We start from the raw sequence: 17,943 nt of genomic DNA on the forward strand, positions 1-17,943 counted from the left end.
CTCCTCCCTCCTGGAAGCCAGGGGTTGTGGGGAGGATCCTTGGCTTTGGGTTTGGTAAACTCACTACTGAGGCAGGCTGCTTGGCCTACCTCTGGCAGGGCTCTGCCCCTCAACCCCACGAGGCCCTGGGCTCTGGGGCTGGGGAGACGCGAGAAGTCTGACTGGAATGGGTTGAGTGTGGTTGGGTTGATGGGTATAGACCCGTGGAGTTGCGATTGAGAGCAGCAAAGGGCTCAAAGGTAACAGCTGTCTCCACAGCATCTCCAGAAGTTGGGGACCCCGGAAAACTTGGGGTGTCCAGACCGCGAGTCGTTCTGAGAGGTCGGGCGTTGGAGGCGAGCCGGGGAGAAGGGGTCGCGGGCCAGTAGGGGCAGCCGGCCCCGCCCCTCGGCCTGCCCCGCCCCGCCCTCCCCGGGGAAGGGCCACGTTGCCCGCCCGGCGGTCCGGCCCTCAAGCGCCGCAGGAAGAGCCTGCCTGGCGGAAGGTGCCGGCGGCCTCCGCGCTAGCGCCTGGAACGCGCCGGGGCACCGGGCTCGCTCCCCAAGCCCCGGGGCGGGCCAAGTTCAGGGCCGGGAAGTTGGGAGGACCTGGTGAGTGGGGGCCGGGGGACGCCAGCGTCCGTCAGTTCTGGGGCTTGTCCCCGGAACGGGACCGAGGTCTGACTGAAGGAGGCCCCGCAGGAGCGGAGAGGGCGCTCCGGAGCTGGAGTCCCGGCTTGGGAAGCTGTCCTTTTCCGAGCCCTCCGTGTCCTCCGACAGCCCCGGTGCCCGAGAGAGGGACTTGGCCCGGGCCGCCCCGGGTCCCGGCCACGGGCCCCTTTGGAGCTGGGAAGTGGAGCTCTGCGTTCCGCTTTCGGAATCCCGGGCCTCCAGCTGGTGAGAGAGGGCGGGCTCCGCGGGGAGGGGGCTGGTTGTGAAACTCAGCCTCTGGGCCGACGTGGGTGTGGGGCCTGGAGGAGCTGGGGTCGCTGGAGAGGGTTTGGGGAGCGGAATGCGAGGTGGCCTTTCCCCAGACCCCACCCGCGCGTCCATTCCAAAAGTTACTAGGGGTTCTTTCTCCTCTGCCGGGAGGTAGAATTGACTCGATGTGGAAATAAGTAAATTGTCAAGAAAACTTTCTCCTACTTGTTGGCTAATGTGTGTGGAGTAGGGGGCCCCTGAGACGTGCAGGGCCCCATCTTATAAACCCTGGAGCACAGGGGCTGTGGCCGGCTGGTCTGTGTCCCCACGGGACAGTGAACCCTGGAGTGAGGCTCCACCTTGGTTAACCTTTGACCCTGTGATGTGTTTAATTAGCCCTCCCTTTAGGAACATCACTGGCTGAGATTGTCCCTCTTTATCTTCTGTCGTTTATAATACTTTTCAGACCGTGTAGACTTTTCTTTTGGATGCTTACATCCCCCCTGCGTCTGCCTCGAACTGTGAATCACCCCTGCCTGACCCCATTACCCGAGACCGTTGAGGCCTCTCGGACCTCCCCTGTCCTTTTCTCAGATTAGAAGGCAATGTAGTATGTCTAACCTCAGTGGCATATGTGACAGGTTAAATTCATTTCCTGTTTGGGACACTGGGGAAATTGTCACTGTCCTTTTCATCATCAGAGCCCAGGGTCCTTGGAGATGATCCACATCAACCCCTCTCCCTGTTCAAATGAGGAAACTAAGGCGCAAGTGACTTGCCCAAGGTTTCTTGGTTTCCCGGGGCTTCATGCTTTTTGCTGCACTAGCATCATATATCCCTTTAGCCTGCATCCCTTTCCTCTAGGTCTTATTCTCTAAGTCCTTCAATTATTTAGTGTATCTTCTCCGACTCCCTTTCAGTTCTAACTTCCTTTTGAAATTATGGAGCCTGGTACAAGGTACAGGAATCTAGCAGAGGTCTAATGAACAAGAAGGTGATTCAGTTAAGTCTCCATTATCTGTGGCATGTTCTATGCTTTCTGGTTTTTTTCAGGCAGTGCTTTTTAACGTACTAAGCAACACAGAGACAGAAAGGAAGGTCTGTCGACATTCCTTCAACTTGCATACTTTCTAAAAGCTAAATAAGACTTCTCCATTATTGCTTACAGTGAGAAGTTGGCTATCTGGTGTTCTCTTGCTGTTTAAGAAACATTTTCTTGTCACAGAGAGAGAACTGGCTAGAGAATACCATAGGAATCAGAGTTTTAAATAGGGATCTCACAGCTCATAGGCAGTTTTTCAAAAGAAGAAACTGAGCTAGTTAAATGTCCATCAACAGAGGAATGGATAAAGATGTGGCACATATATACAATGGAATGTTACACAGCCATAAAAAGGAACGAAATTGGGTCATTTGTAGAGACGTGGATGGACCTAGAGAGTGTCATACAGAGTGAAGTAAGTCAGAAAGAGAAAAGCAAATATTGTATATTAACGCATATACGTGGAATCTAGAAAAATGGTACAGATGACTTTATTTGCCAAGCAGAAATAGAGACACAGACACGGATAACAAACATATGGACACCAAGGGGGAAAGGGGTGGGGTGGGAGGAATTGGGAGATTGGGATTGACACATATACATTATTGATACTATGTGTAAAATAGACAACTGATGGGAACATACTGTATAGCACAGGAAACTCTACCTAATGCACTCTGGCGTTCTAAATGGGAGGGATATCCAAAAGGGACGGGGTATATGTATATGTATGGCTGATTCGTTTTGCTGTGCAGTAGAAGCTAACACTACATTGTAAAGCAGCTATACTCCATAAAAAGTAAAAAAGAAAAAGAAGAAGCTGAGACCCACGGGAGTTGGTGGAACCTGCCCAGAACCTCCTGGGTTTTCGTTGAGGGTCTTATTCACTAAAAAGGCTCACTCCTCATCTCCCACCACAGTGCAGATGTCTTTGTACTTGGTGGTGTGGACCAGCTATGTGACTTCCCTGAAGGAGTTGTGAAAACTCTGGCAAAACAAAAACTACTGTGAGTTTGTGCCTTGCAGGCAAATGTCATTAATAGCAGAACATCAGGTGCTCAGGTCAAGGTTAAGGACTGTTGTTCTATTTTAGAAGAGGAAGATGTAGCAAATTGTATTTTCCCAAAATGGCCACAACTTTAAATATCCCACTCTACATTGTTACAATAGGACATTGCCCTCCTCCCACCCGGTGGTGGTGGGGAGTCTGTGTTCCTTTTCGCTTGAATGTAGGCAGCGACTCGTGATACCCCTGGCCTGTGAGTAAGTCGGAAGTGATCCAGGGCTTCCCTGGTGGCGTAGTGGTTGAGAGTCCGCCTGCCGAGGAAGGGGACAAGGGTTCGTGCCCCCGTCCGGGAAGATCCCACATGCCGCGGAGCGGCTGGGCCCCTGAGCCATGGCCGCTGAGCCTGCGCGTCCGGAGCCTGTGCTCCGCAATGGGAGAGGCCACGACAGTGAGAGGCCCGCGTACCGCAAAAAAAAAAAGTGACCCAAGGTTTTGGATCACTGTGGTTTTGCTCCTGGCCTTTCATGTACTTGCAGTCATATGTGGCTGGGGTCGGAATCATCTGGAAGGCTTCCTCCCATGTCTAGTGGCTGATGCTGACTGTTAGCCAGCCCTTAGCTGTGGTTGTCAGCTGGAATACCTAGAGGTATCCTGTCCACATGGCCTGGGCTTCCTCTTACTTTGGTGGCTGGGTTCCAAGAGCAGGCATCTCAGGAGCACCAAGTGGAAACTGTATTGCCTTTCATGAACTGGTCTTGTAAGTCACATAATCATCCCTTCCTCTGTAGTCACAGATCAAAGAGAGGGAACATAGACCCCATCTCCCCCAGCTCTAGAGGGAGGAGCGTCATTGTCACTTTGTAAGAAGAACATGTGGGATGGGATATTTGGTAGTCATCTTCGGAAAATGTAATCTTTCACTGTTAGGCTGCTAGTTTGGTCTTCTTTCTCCCCGATTTAGTGAATAATGCAAGCAGCCCTCCATCTAGCTACTTGAACTTCGTACATGTGCCAAGCACTGTCATAGGTATACAGATCATAGAGCCTTTTTTCTAAGGAGTAAGGTGAGAGCCAGGTAAGTACAGCCACAGGTTCTGTTACAGTGTGGAGAGGAAAGACAGGAGGTATGGAGAGAGTACGGTGGGAGTATAGCTGTGGGAAGCCTGGCTCTGCCTGGATGTTAAGGAACTGGGTTCTTAAGGATGTATAATGCTTGTAGGTGGGGCTTTGGATAATATTTCAGGATGCGGGACCAGCCAGAGGAAAGAAAGCAGGGTACAAAGGGTACTTATTGAGGGAAAAAGTAGCCTGTTGAGGCCAGAACACGGGGTTCATAGGGTTAGTGGTTGGAGGTGAGGTTGAAAAGGAATGTTTGAGCCAGTTTGTTGTGAAGGCCCTGTGTGTCATAATAATGCTTTTGAGTTCTAGTCTGTGGGCAGTGGCAGTATGGTTTTTAATGCGGGTTAGTGTTGGGACCAGTTGTGTACTTTAAGAAGGATGCTCTGTTACTGTTGGGAAGATTGCTTAGAGGGAAGCAAGGTGTGTGATAGGTGAACCAGCTGAGGAGCCACATCAGGAGTTCAGTATTTAATAATAAGGAAAGAGAGAGTTCAGCTTAAAGCATTTGAGATCTTGAAATGGGATGATGGCAGTGAATGGGTAACTTTCTCTTCCATTTTCATAATTCTGAAATTCTTGGGGCTGGATATGTTTCAGAATTTAGAATTTTTTGGATTTAAAAAAGATGATCTGGTGCATTTATGGTGTAGTGAAGGTCTGGAGCAGCATACGATAATCCAGCATGTTTATTTTCTGTAGCAAAACATATGAATGGGATAAATAAAGACTGTAAGTTAGCCTCACATTAGATCAGATTTCTCCAAATGAGGTTAAGCCAAACAAGTGTAGAAAACTTCTGTTTTTCAGCACTTTTTGGACTTGGGAATTGCAGTTAAGTGATTGTGGGTGTGTGGCATCCACATGGAAGCCACTTTTTTTGCTGCAGGCAAACCTGAATGTCGAGGATCCTAGCAGAGCAGCTTGGCAGCACTGGGGGAGTGGGTCCGCCTCCTCAGGTAGCTGGTAGTAGAGGGGATTTGACAGATGTTGAGCATGGCGTTGTGCTGGTGCTGTTGGTTGTGAAGGGGAGGTGGGCCTCACAGGGTCCGAAAGCATCAGGGAAGGTGTGCTGGCGAGGTGTGAGTCAGAACACACTAGGTGAAGAAGAGAGAGAAGAGCCGACCAGGCATACCGGCACATGCACAGGCCCTGAGGCAGGCTCGAGTGTTTGGGTCCTGGAAGGAATCTAGTAGAGTGGAGTCAAGAGAGCCAGCGAGAGAGGGGACTGGCTAGCAATCACGTACTCCTTCGGCAAGATAAGCAAGTCCTGTTTGAGAATTTAGAGAAAAGGGTTGTGGGGTGGAGAACAAGGGCCTGAGGGCTAAGGTGGAGGCCTGGCTGGACTGGGGCACCTGTTTCCTGTGGGCTGTCTAACATTTCTCGAGGTTTATAGACTTGCTAGGAATACAGTCTGCAGAGGGGCTGAGAAGATTGCTTTGATCTGCCTGGCTTAGAAGGTGTTGGGAGGTCTTCCAGGCCTCAGGGTAGTGGATGTGGGCCACCTAATTCTAATGTCTGGAGCAGGGTGCAGGGTAGAGAGGATGTGGTCCCGTGGGGTTTTGCTACCACTCTGAGAGCCTGCTGGTTTGAGGTGGCTCATTGATAAGTCAGAGGCAAGCCTGCTCCTCCGGCCCTGAAGCCAACACTTCGGCTGATGGAGTCAGTTTCTCTTTTCTTTCCCCCATCTCTTTATCTAAAGACTATTCCTGCCCAGTCAGTTGGAAGGCAGGATGTTGGGGGTTAGGGACTCCAACATTGACCACACCCTGAGGGGGGGGAGTGAGGAAGAAACTGGAAATCTGTGTGTGTTTCTCTTCTAGGAAACCCTAATTGGTATATGAGCACTAATAAAATGGAAATTTAATGACACAGTAAAACTGAAATGGACTTGAGGTTTCTGAGAAGACTGCTGCGATGGAGTTGTGAGGGTGGATGGTTTCTAGGAGGAAGACAGGGGGTGGTAGTGCTTGCAGGGGCTGGAGGGGTCTCTGAGGAGGGAGGCAGAATCCGTTCCCTTTAGAGACTCATAAAGATCAGCCCTTTGATCCTTGGATACTGGATCTGCCTGCTTGAGAGTCCAGGAGCACAGAGATGAGATCTGGGACCCAAGGTTTTAGCTAGGGTTAGAGAACTGGTCTGTGAGGCAGAGGGGAACTGGCAGAGCCGTCAGCACAAGCGAGTGCAGACCTGAAGCTTTGGGATATGAAGTGTTGAGACCAGAGGCAGGAACGCCAGGGAGAGAGTTGCATGGTCAGGAATGGCAGCTGTCCTGGAATGGGAGGCTATGGTAGATCCTTTCAGTAATGAGGTCTGGTAGAGTGAGGGAGTTGGCAGGACCATGCCTTTTTCTTGTTAGATGCGTGTCCCAGTCCCTTCCCAGAGCCTGGCAGAGAGCAGGTGTGTGATGCATGTCATGGCGCGATTGAGGAGTTCAGGAAAAATGGATTGTGTCCCGGCTCTTCTTACTGATGTGCCCAGCTGGGGCCATATTGGATGAATCTAGTCAGAGCTGTGGGCTATGTCCCTATATTTGATTTTAAGAAATTTTATATGACAGTAACTTCAAACTATAAAAAAGTTGCGAGAATAAAAATGGTATAAGAATACTCATATTCCCATTACTCAGATCTATCTATTAACATTTTGCTCCATTTGCTCTTCATGTACATACATGATATTTTTGTTCTGAACCATTTGAGAAGTTGCATCTACCATGGCCCTCTACCCCTAATTACTTCAGCGTGTATTACCTAAGAATTGGGATGTTCTTTTATATAACCACATTACGGTTATCAGTCAGTCAACACTGATACTTTGATCTACGGTCTGTATTTTAATTTTGTCATTTGACCCAATAATATCTTTTTTAAAAAGTTTTATTGAGGTATAAATGACATACAGTAAACTTTACATAGTTAAAATGTACATTTTCATAAGTTTGTACATATGTATATACCCATGAAACTATGATCCCACAAAGTTTCCTAGTGTCCCTTTGTAATACCTCCCCTGATGTTCTCACTGCCCCCATCCCCAGGCAGCCACTGATGTGCATGTACTCTTTCACATCTTGAATAATTATTTTGAGATTCGTCCATGTGTCGTGTGTATCAGTAGTACGTTCCTTTTTAATTGCTGAATATTATTCCATTCCATGGGTAAACCACAATTTGTTTATCCATATTCCCATGCTGATGGGCATTTGAGTTGTTTCCACTTTTTGGCAATTATGAATAAAGCTGCTATAAACACTCCATATAGGTTTTTGTATGGACACATGTTTTCATTTCTCTTGGGTCTGTATGTAGGAGTGGACTTGCTGGGTCATATGGTAACTCTCTGTTTAGCATTTTGACTAGCTGCCAAACTGCTATAAAAGGACATTAGTTCCATATCTCACACCATATACACAAATTAACTCAAAATAAATCGTAAACCTAAATGTACAACCTAAAACTATAAAACCTAAAAAAGAAAACATAGGGAAAAATTTTTGTGACTTTGGCAAAGATTTCTTAGATACAACGCCAAAAGCATGATTCATAAAAGAAAAAAACCCTGATAATTGGACATCATCAAAATCAAGAACTTCTGTTCTTCAGCTGACTCTGTTACGAGAATAGGACAAGTGTTTGAATTTTTGCCAGTCTGATGGGTGGAGAAATGTTATCTTAGTATAGTTTTAATTAGAATATTTCTTATGAGTGAAATTAAATACCTTTTCATATGTCTAAAGACCATTTTAATATTTTTGTGTGTGAGTTGCCCTAGTCATATAGACAAGAGTTTGGGCCTTTTTTCCCCTCAGCTTTTAAAAAGTCCTTTGTCTGTGAGGGTATTGGTTTATTATTTGTGATGTATGTTGCAATATATCCTCTCCCAGTTTGTTATTTGTCTTTTGATTTGGCTTATGGTGTTTTTAGCCATGCAAAAAGTGTTTTATTTATTACTGCATCTGTATTTTAAGTCATACTTAGAAAGCCTTTCCCTATACTAAGGTTACAGAGGAATTGACATACATTTTCTTTTAGCACTTGTATGGTTTTATTTTTCTCCTTAGATGTCTAGTCCACTTGGAATTTATTCTTGTGTACGGATCTTATTTTTTTCCCCCAAGTAGCTATGTTAATTGTTGTAACACTATTAATAAGACCATTTTTTGCGCCAGTAATTCTAAATATCCCCTTTATCATACATTAGATTTCTGCGTGTAGTTGGGTGTATTTCTGGCGTTTAAATTCTATTCCTTTGGATGATCTGTTTGTTTACATACCAGCACCACATACTTTTAATTATAGAGGCTTTGTAATGTTTAGTATGTTAATATCTGGTAGGGCTAGTCCCTCTTCACTGCTCGTTCGTTTTCATCATTTTCCTAGATGTTCTGTTATGAACTTTTGTCTAGCTCTATAAAAAAGTATTTTTATTGAGATTTTTGATGATGCTGAGATGCCCTAACCAAGAACAAGGGATATTTAAGTCTTATTTTGTGTCTTTTCGGGAATTATAGGTTCGTGTAGGTTTTTGAATATTTCTTGTTAATTCCTCAATAGTTTATCATTTTCATGGCTGTTATAAATAGGGTTTTCTCATTTGTTGTTTTTTTAATGAGTTATTATTATTTGTGGATATGAAGGCTGTTGATTTTTGCATGTTAATTTTTATATTCCACTACCTTGCTCAATTCTTTGATTGTTTAGGTTGGATTTATCATTGATCTCTTAGACTTTTCCAGGCATATTCTCATAGCATCAGTACATTGAGATACTTTTGCTTCTTTTCCACTTCCTCTGCCTATAATTGTGTTCTGCAGTCCAGTTGCATTGGCTGATCCCTCCAACAGAATGTTAAATAGTCGTTAGATCTGGGGTGGCTTGGCTTTGCTCCTGACCTTCGTGAGAATGCCTCTGGTGCTGCTTTATTAGGTAAGGTGCTGGCTTTAGCCCTGAGGTGTGATATTAGAGTTTTAAAATCAGTAATCTTTGGGTAGTTTGATTTGAGGCATGGGAGGCAGGTGGTCTAACCCCTACCTCACCTAAGCTCTGGACAGAAGATGGTAAACAAAATCTGTCAGGTAGGGAAGGGGGAAGCGGGATTCCTTTGCTTCCTCTCTTCCACCAACATGACTCTCTACACCACCCCCACCCCCCACCCCACCCCCCAAAAAAAACCACATTGCTTTTCAGAGGACTCATGAACTCATTTTGTAGTGCGGGAACATGCTCTCCTAATCCTATTCTTCCTCAGAGATTGACCCTCCAGATTAGGGAACAGGCAGCTATCTTTTAAGAGAGCTTTGGAGTTAACGTCCTGGCCTTCCTTGTCCTGCACTTTTTCATCTGTTTCTGCGCCCCATTCTTCCACTCCAGGGCGGCCCCATGCCTCGTGATGATGGTTGTTTTTCTCCTCTCCTCAGGTGCATGGCTGCTTCCTAATCCTGGAGCCCAGAGGAAACATCCCTAGAACTGTGCGAGTGTGAGCCAGGCAAGCCAAGGGCAGCCTTGAGCCCCACCCTTGCCCGCCTCCCCCGCGGGGGCCAGGATGCTGAAGAAGCAGTCTGCAGGGCTCGTGCTGTGGGGCGCCATCCTCTTTGTGGCCTGGAACGCCCTGTTGCTCCTCTTCTTTTGGACGCGCCCGGCGCCTGGCAGGCTGCCCTCAGACAGTGCTCTCGATGACGACCCCGCCAGCCTCACCCGGGAGGTGATCCGCCTGGCCCAGGACGCTGAGGTCGAGTTGGAGCGGCAGCGGGGGCTGTTGCAGCAGATCAGGGAGCATCATGCTAGGTGGAGCCAGCGGTGGAGGGTGCCCACCGTGGCCCCGCCTGTCCTGCCGCGCGTGCCTGTGACCTCTCCGCCAGCTGTGATCCCCATCCTGGTCATCGCCTGTGACCGCAGCACTGTCCGGCGCTGCCTGGACAAGCTGCTGCATTATCGGCCTTCGGCTGAGCACTTCCCCGTCATCGTCAGCCAGGACTGCGGGCATGAGGAGACAGCCCAGGTCATCGCCTCCTACGGCAGCGCTATCACGCACATCCGGCAGCCTGACCTGAGCAACATCGCAGTGCCACCCGACCACCGAAAGTTCCAGGGCTACTACAAGATTGCTCGGCACTACCGCTGGGCACTGGGCCAGGTCTTTCACACGTTCAAGTTCCCAGCAGCCGTGGTGGTGGAGGATGATCTGGAGGTGGCTCCAGACTTCTTCGAGTACTTCCAGGCCACGTACCCGCTGCTGAGGGCCGACCCCTCCCTCTGGTGTGTGTCTGCCTGGAATGACAACGGCAAGGAACAGATGGTGGACTCAAGCAAGCCTGACCTGCTCTACCGCACAGACTTTTTCCCTGGCCTGGGCTGGCTGCTGTTGGCCGAGCTCTGGGCTGAGCTGGAGCCCAAGTGGCCCAAGGCCTTCTGGGACGACTGGATGCGCCGGCCAGAGCAGCGGCAGGGCCGGGCCTGTGTGCGGCCTGAAATCTCCAGAACGATGACCTTTGGCCGCAAAGGTGTGAGCCATGGGCAGTTCTTTGACCAGCACCTCAAGTTTATCAAGCTGAACCAGCACTTCGTGCCCTTCACCCAGCTGGACCTGTCCTACCTGCGACAGGAGGCCTATGACAGGGATTTCCTTGCACGTGTCTATGGTGCTCCCCTGCTGCAGGTGGAGAAAGTGAGGACCAGTGAGCGGAGTGAGCTGGGGGAGGTGCGGGTGCAGTACACGAGCAGGGACAGCTTCAAGGCCTTCGCCAAGGCCCTGGGAGTCATGGATGACCTCAAGTCTGGTGTCCCCAGGGCCGGCTACCAGGGCATCGTCAGCTTCCTGTTCCGGGGCCGCCGTGTCCACCTGGCCCCACCCCAGACCTGGGACGGCTATGATCCTAGCTGGAATTAGCAGCACCTGCCTGTCCCTCCTGGGGCCCCTCCTGGCCATATCATGGCCTAAGATGGGACCGTAGTCCCTGGGCTGCATCATCCTCTCTGTGTTCCTCTCTTGGGTCCATTTATCTTGGTTTTTTTTTTTCTTTTTTTGAGTGGCATTCAAGTGCACAGATGATAAGGTGAGGGTTATTCTCCCGTTCTCAAGGGGGTCAAATCAGGGGAATCTTTCTGGGGTATGTTTGGGGGAGTTATTAAGCAGGAAACCACTGTGTGGTAGGGAGAGACTTGGGCTCGTTGGGGCCACAAAATCCACGTTCCAGGTTTTCTCCCAGGACATCTGTGGAGAGGTTGGCAACTTTAGTTCTCTTGATCAGGCCTCTTTTCCCTGTCCTGGCTATTCTAGCCAGAGTATGAGCCCTCCTCCTGTACCTGTCCCCCACCCTCTACACCTTCCCCCAACTGGAGCAAGGTGGGAGGCTGGATTATGTGAGAAGGAGATGTATTTGTGGCCAAAATGAGACTAACCAAAGGGGTTTCATCATCATCGGGGTCTGGGCAGAGCTGTTAGATTGTCAGGGTTTACTCCCTCCTGCCTGTATTTCTCTTCTTCCCCCTCTCCTTTATCCCTGACCGCCTCTCAGCTCTTCTTTCCCTGCAGCCTAGCAGTTCGTGATCCTAAGATGAAACGGTGAAGGGGAAAAGCAGAACCTCTCCTCAGCTCACCCGCTGGGGTGGGGAGAAAAGCCTTGGGTGCTGGGGCGCCCCTCCCTCATCCTTCCTCCAAGAAACAGACTGCCCCCTATCCCGTCCTTTCTGAAAACCAATCCTTTCCCTGTCACTCTGGGACGGTTCATGCTAGCCCGGCCCGTGGCTTCTGGAGGCCCTCTCGGTGTGAGGTAGGGCAGCCAAGACCATTCAGCCCAGCCTCCTTCCCTTCTCCCCCAAGCATTCCCTTCCCGTGTGCACAGATTAGGACGCAGATGGTGGGTTGGACAGCAACATATGTGTTTTTCTTTCTTGCCTGACCTCAGTTCATGGAAGAAAGTTGAAGCTACAGAATTATTTTCAAAAATAAAGCCTGAATTGTCTGAAAAACTGTGTGTGTTTGTGTGTCCTGGTAGAGGAGTTGGGGGTGAAAAAGGGAGGAGAAAGGTGGAGGAAGCAAGGAAAAGAATGAGGCCTAAAGGAAGGGGCTGCACAGGCGAGAGGAAGGAGGTCAGTTGGAGGAAGGAAAACAGATGACGGGAAGATAGGAGCAGGGAGTAGGAGAGCTAAGGAGGAGCCTAGGTGGGAAAGAAAGACCAGGCTTGGAGGTGGAGAGGGCCCAAGGCTTCACTCCCCCAGTGCTAATCTTCTCTAGAGGTGGGCTGTGGGGCCCTCAAGCCCTGGTCTGAGAGAGAATGCAGGCAGTCCCTCCTGAAATGGGCACCTCGGGTGGGATGCCCTCCGCTGGCCCAGGTAGCATTCGCTAGGCATCCTCCAGCACCTTCCGGGACGCAGAGCTGACAACTGGATCAACGCTGGCAGTGGCAGTAAGAGTGTGAGGATGCCTTTTACACTGCCACCCAAGACACCCACACGTAAATGGCAAACTTTGCCTGAAACTATCGTAAGAGTTTCTACTTTACACTATTTTTTTTTTTTTTTAAAGCTGCTTGTGACCTACCAACTTGATTTCATCAGTGGGTTTGAAAACCCTGAGCTAGGTGACTTTGTTGACAGAAACCATCCTCGAGCTTCACACCAGATGGATGAGTTGTGGAGAAGGGGGTGTCACCAGGTCACTGAGGGAGCAACTCTGGCCTCACTTCTGGGCTAAGGGAACCAGGGTCAGACATTCATCTTAAACTTTTAGATTGTTGTAGAGCTAGTTTTGTCTTCCCACGTGCTCTTAGATGGATGTTTAAACCCTGTTTGGGGGTAGAGAGGTGATCATTAGCTGTGATTTGCAAGGCTCTCCGTCTCGACACAACTGGGCCAGGTGTGCTTTGGCTGCCAGAATCCATGTTCTTAGCACTAAATTAACAGTTGCTTACCAAGTGCATTGTTCTGAGCGCTCCACAAATTAAAATGAACTCCTTTAATCCTCAAAGAGATCATGGGTAGTTAAGTATTGCTCCGTTTTACAGGTGAGGAGCAAACTGGGCACAGAGAGGGTCCTTTGCCCAAGGCCACACACCTGGTTGGGGTGGAGCCAGGATTTGAATGGAACCCATGTTAATCACTACTTAATCAGGACCCTCCCCTTTCTCTCCTTTACAGCCTTTCCTCCAAGGCCGTCTCCTCTGCCTCCCTTGTACTCTGGTCTCCCCTCCCACAGGCTCCAGGTTGGTGGGTGGGCCTGGGCTCCCAGGCCAAACAGCAGGTGGGGGTCCCAGGGAGATTGTAGAGGAGGAGACCCTCTGAAGATTCAGGCTGGTTTCTCAGGTTTGTCCTTAAGTGAGGAGCACTTTCAGGGGTCTCTGTGTCCTGTTTCTCTTCCTTTTGATGTGGGTCCCCAGAGAGGCCACATTCACTATGCTAAGGCATCCTCAGGTGTGATTCATGTGTGCGTGGCTGCCAACCCTCGTAGAGCATGAACCTCCTGTGGATAACAAAGGAAGCGGACATACCAAATGGAAAAACATGGTGTCATTAAATCCTTCAGAATTCTGCTAACCTTGACTTTGGAGATTAAAGATAATACCAAAGAGCTCACCCAGCTCAACACGGCTCCCCGGCCAGGTGGGCCTGATCTCGGGAGAGGGCAGTGAGTGGTGGCTTAAAGCAGGATCTTAGTTCCCCGCCCAGGAATTGAACCTGGGTAACCTGGGTGAAAAACCAGGAATCCTAACCGCTATACCACCAGGGTCTAGAGACTAAAAGCAAAGTTCCCCTGGCTCTTGCCCCATTTGAAAAATGAATTTCTCAATGAGGAAAAAAACTGTAAAAAACAGGTACAAAGTTTATTATCAGAGACACAGCATAACATGTGGGAGAGCACACAGAGAAACTGTTGATTTATTTAAGACAGAAGCAAGGCAGAAATATACACCAGGAGAGAAAGGGTGTAGGTGTCCTCCCTGGTGGGGAGAAGCACAGTAAAAAGGCAGTTAAATCATTTATATAGGGCAGTTTTTCCCGGTCTCTGTTTACCTTTGGCCAATTATCTTGTTTCTTTTCTCACACCTGACCTGCCCTAGGACCCTCCCCATATGCGTGCACAACATTTTGCCAAGATGGATTCCAGCACAGAGGCCTGTGGGAGGTTTGGCATCACCTGTTGTGGGGTGGCACCCCCTCCTTTTTGACCCCCTAGGAGCCTTTCTGCGCATGTGTAGTCAGGGAGGTCTCCTTGGTCTCAGGAATGGTCATCTTATCTCTTTACTCCAGCAGAGCTCAGCTCTTGCCATTAACTTTGGCCTTGGAGTGTCTAGGGAAAAAAAGCTCCAATTTTACTCCACTTGGCAAACACCAGCTGTCCAGCCCAGGGGCCCATCTACCTCCTACCTCAGGCCCTCACTGAAACGTCGGTGACCGACTGGCAAGGTGCTTGCAGGTTGCAAGTTCCCGTGGGCAGAGGGTTTGTCGGCGTCTCAGCTGCCCACAGGTGGCCTCATGGGGACCTGGTGTGTTTGTGGGCCCAGAAACGGCTTGAGCCATCCCACCACTCCTGCGCCTTGGCCTTGGCCCTTCAGCCTCTGCCAGGGACCCAAAGCCCTTCCTCCTCCATTTCCTGCCATTCTCTCCAACCACTGGTGTTTCCGCCTTCCCTCCACTGCACAAGTCTCTTGGCCTAGGTCCTCTTCTCTTATCTGGGTCATTCAGCTGGGATTTTATTTGTGGGCTGAGTCATCCCAGTGTGGACGGATGTGTTGGATAGAGTCTCTGGCCCGGGTCCCCCTGAGCCTTGGGTTGATCCCCTGGGGTTTGTTCAAAACCGGACCAAGGCTGGGGGGTCGTACCTGGGGGCGTGGTAGGGGGCCAGGTGTAGGGCTGACAGCGGAGTTGAGGATGGGGATTGGGACCGGTAGAGGTGGGGTGGGGGGAAGGGGAGCTTAGGGGGTGTGTGTGCTGAGTTTAGATTGTTAGATGCAACAACCTTTTAAAGTGAAAGGCGGGCTTCCCTGGTGGTGCAGTGGTTGAGAGTCCGCCTGCCGGTGCAGGGGACACGGGTTCGTGCCCCGGTCCGGGAAGATCCCACATGCCGCGGAGCGGCTGGGCCTGTGAGCCATGGCCGCTGAGCCTGCGCGTCCGGAGCCTGTGCTCCACAACGGGAGAGGCCACAACAGTGAGATGCCCGTGTACCACAAAATAAATAAATAAATAAATAAATAAAGTGAAAGGTATCATTTCCTTTTTTCTTGTTACAAAAGCGAAATATATTCATTTCAGAAAGCAGATAATAAAACATTCACGCGTACATACCACCCCCCCTCCCCCAGTCCTATCACTGTTTACTCCTATCAGGCATCTTTCTCCTATATGTAGATAAATCGGTAAATCATCTATAAAAGCCATAACTTTACATAAATATTTATTTAGCTTTATGTAAGTTAAACATTTACATGTAACCATGTCAAATAGTCACCTTCACCATAATTTTAATCATTTACCCTCTTCCTTAAATATCTTTAACAAACACTTGGGACTTCAGGCTACCTGAAAGGATTTCCTTAGCGATCAGGGGTTTGCCTACAGCCCAGCCGGGGCCTTGAATCTCTGTCTGTTCTCCCACACACCCTCCACGTAGGAGCAGAGGTCAGGGCCCTTGCTGGTATGGGGACAGACACCACATCTCCTGTCTTGAGGCACAGAATCTTGCTTGACTGTTTTCCAGTGCTTCTGCATTTTCTCACTTCTCTGATTAAATCTGCTCTTTGGAACTCAGGGAAGGCCTAGAAAAGGAAAGCTTTATCGCAACAAGAGTGCGGGTGGGGGTGGAGATCTGTCCCCAGAAAGGCCCCGCGGGGTCCTGCTCCGTTTCACGGGGATCTGTGTGTCCCTTCCAGGAGATGCACTTGTATTAAAAGCAGCAGGCTTTTACCTTATAGGGTATCGAGTGTGGTAGCCAAAGCGCAGAAACGCAACACGATGGTGGCCTAAATAAGATGTTTTATTTCTCATTCACTCGGAAGTCCAGGTGGGTGGTATTTTGAGGCTGCTACAGCAGATTCACACCCACCAAGAACTCAGTCTTCTGTTTCTTTGTCCTACCATCTTCAACACATGGTTCCCAGCACCCAGTCAAAGATGGTGCCCTGGCTCCAGTCAGATAGGAAGGAAAGAGAAGGGGAGGGCAAGCCTCTTTCTTTTTAGAATGAAACCTAGAATTTGTGCATATCTCCTTCCCTCATCTCCCAGTCACCAGAACTTGGTCTAGTCCCCCCAGGTGCAGGGGAGAGAGGGAAATGGAGAGGCAGCCGTGTGTTCAGCTAAAACTTCTCTTACCATGGTGGTACTAGCCACCTTGGCCTACACGAAACCATGCAGTGGGCAGGAGTGAGGCCCCAGGTCATGAAAGGGGAGCTGGGTTCTGCCTCGTTTGCTGGACTGCACAAATTCTGAGCCTTGAGCTGTGTGGAGCTGGCTTGTAAGAAGTCCAATGACCCTGAGACTGCATTGCTGGAGAGGCTACAGCCCTGTGAGTCACCCACATTGCATATCCAGCCCGGGGGTGGGTGGGTGGGGTGGGGTCCTTGGACGTCTGCTGCTCTGCTGACACCTACCTGAAACTGCATGGGACACCCCAAGTGACAACTGCCCAGCCAAACACTTCCTGACTTTATGACCCACAAATAGGGAGTAAAATAAAACAGTTGTTTTATGATGCCAAGTTTTGGGGTAGTTTGTTAAGGGACAGTGGTACCTGGTGGTCTTAGGTACTATGTTCTGTCACTGAAATGTAAGATTTTATGTAACCAGAAGGGAATGTTTAAACAAATATTTTGAGAATAAGAATTTTTTAACATTTACTCACCAATCCCTAGGGGTGAGGATATTGCTATCTAGGAGACTGGCTCTATTTTTTAGGTAGAAGTGGTCCTTGAATTAATAGATGTGAATATCTTTTATTTCCTCCCCAAGCTTTTTTTTTTTTCAAATTTATATTCAAAATATTCCCCAAGTTTTTATTATGAAAATTTTCAAGCCCATAGAGAGTTGAAAGACTAGTACCAAGAAGACTCATATCCCTTCCATTGAGATGATATGACAATATTTTGTAATATGGCAAATATATATAACTTTCTATACCATTTGACAGAAAGTTGCAGAATAAATCTTATTTTCACATAATTTTGGTGATATTATAAGTCGTGTATATTTGCATTGTATAACTCTTGTAAGATGTAGAAAAAGAAAAAGAAAACAAAGTTCATCCATAACCCTACTGCCCAGATTAACTGCGTCGAAACAAGTTTTTAATTTGCATTTGGTCTTCATTGGGCAGGGGCGCCCTCTGCTGACAGTAGTGTGAATTGTCAGGGAGTGGAATTTTCATTTACATAGTCTCTTGGGGACTTTGGTTGCATTGATTCCTCAGATTTATGAATAAATCAAGAAACCTGAGTTTCTGAAACTGTAGACCTGAGACCCATGGCCACCTACCTGGGGATTTCATCAAAGTCTTGGGCGAGGCCTCACCTGAAACAGCTAGTCTGACCTACCATTCCTCGTTCTATTGCTCCCTTTTATTGTCCGAAAGAGATGGACATCCAACCCCAATCCACACCCTGGCAGTTCTACATCCGGTTACACGGCACACACATGTGGTTCCAACACCTCTCTCCCCAAACTGAACTGTTTTTTCCTAGATTCTTTTTTTCCCCTTCCTTTGATTCATCCTCCCTATCCCCTTTTCTCCAACCACATCTTGTCTTCTTTATACTTCCCACCTTCTAGGGCCTCTGGTGTAAATTCACTTCACATTTGTTCTTTTTTCTATCAATTTCTGCCTTACTGAAAATTAGCAAATTCACGTATTCACATTTATACAACAAGGCCTCTACAAGATTTATAAAAAGA

The 17,943-nt window shown here is 48.7% G+C and overlaps 1 protein-coding gene across 10 annotated transcripts in view; it reads left to right on the forward strand.

Annotated features, from left to right (window-relative positions):
• MGAT1 (alpha-1,3-mannosyl-glycoprotein 2-beta-N-acetylglucosaminyltransferase) overlaps window positions 1–12,033 on the forward strand; it is a 64,373-nt gene extending 52,340 nt beyond the window's left edge. For 8 of the 10 annotated variants that reach the window (XM_089905176.1, XM_089905172.1, XM_089905173.1 and 5 more), the window contains one exon: window positions 9,483–12,033. In XM_089905176.1, the coding sequence (XP_089761302.1) occupies window positions 9,608–10,951 (1,344 nt within the window). In that variant the 5' untranslated portion in view covers window positions 9,483–9,607 and the 3' untranslated portion in view covers window positions 10,952–12,033. The other 2 variants (XM_022558648.3, XM_022558647.3) reach the window with 2 other exon arrangements.
• Window positions 12,034–17,943: the final 5,910 nt, after the last annotated feature.

The sequence above is a fragment of the Delphinapterus leucas genome, unplaced genomic scaffold (genome assembly GCF_059928025.1).
Source record: "Delphinapterus leucas isolate spDelLeu-1000000601 "Yukka" unplaced genomic scaffold, BTC_Dleu_Yukka2 spDelLeu_asBTCV2_sq25, whole genome shotgun sequence".
Lineage (NCBI taxonomy): Eukaryota > Metazoa > Chordata > Mammalia > Artiodactyla > Monodontidae > Delphinapterus > Delphinapterus leucas.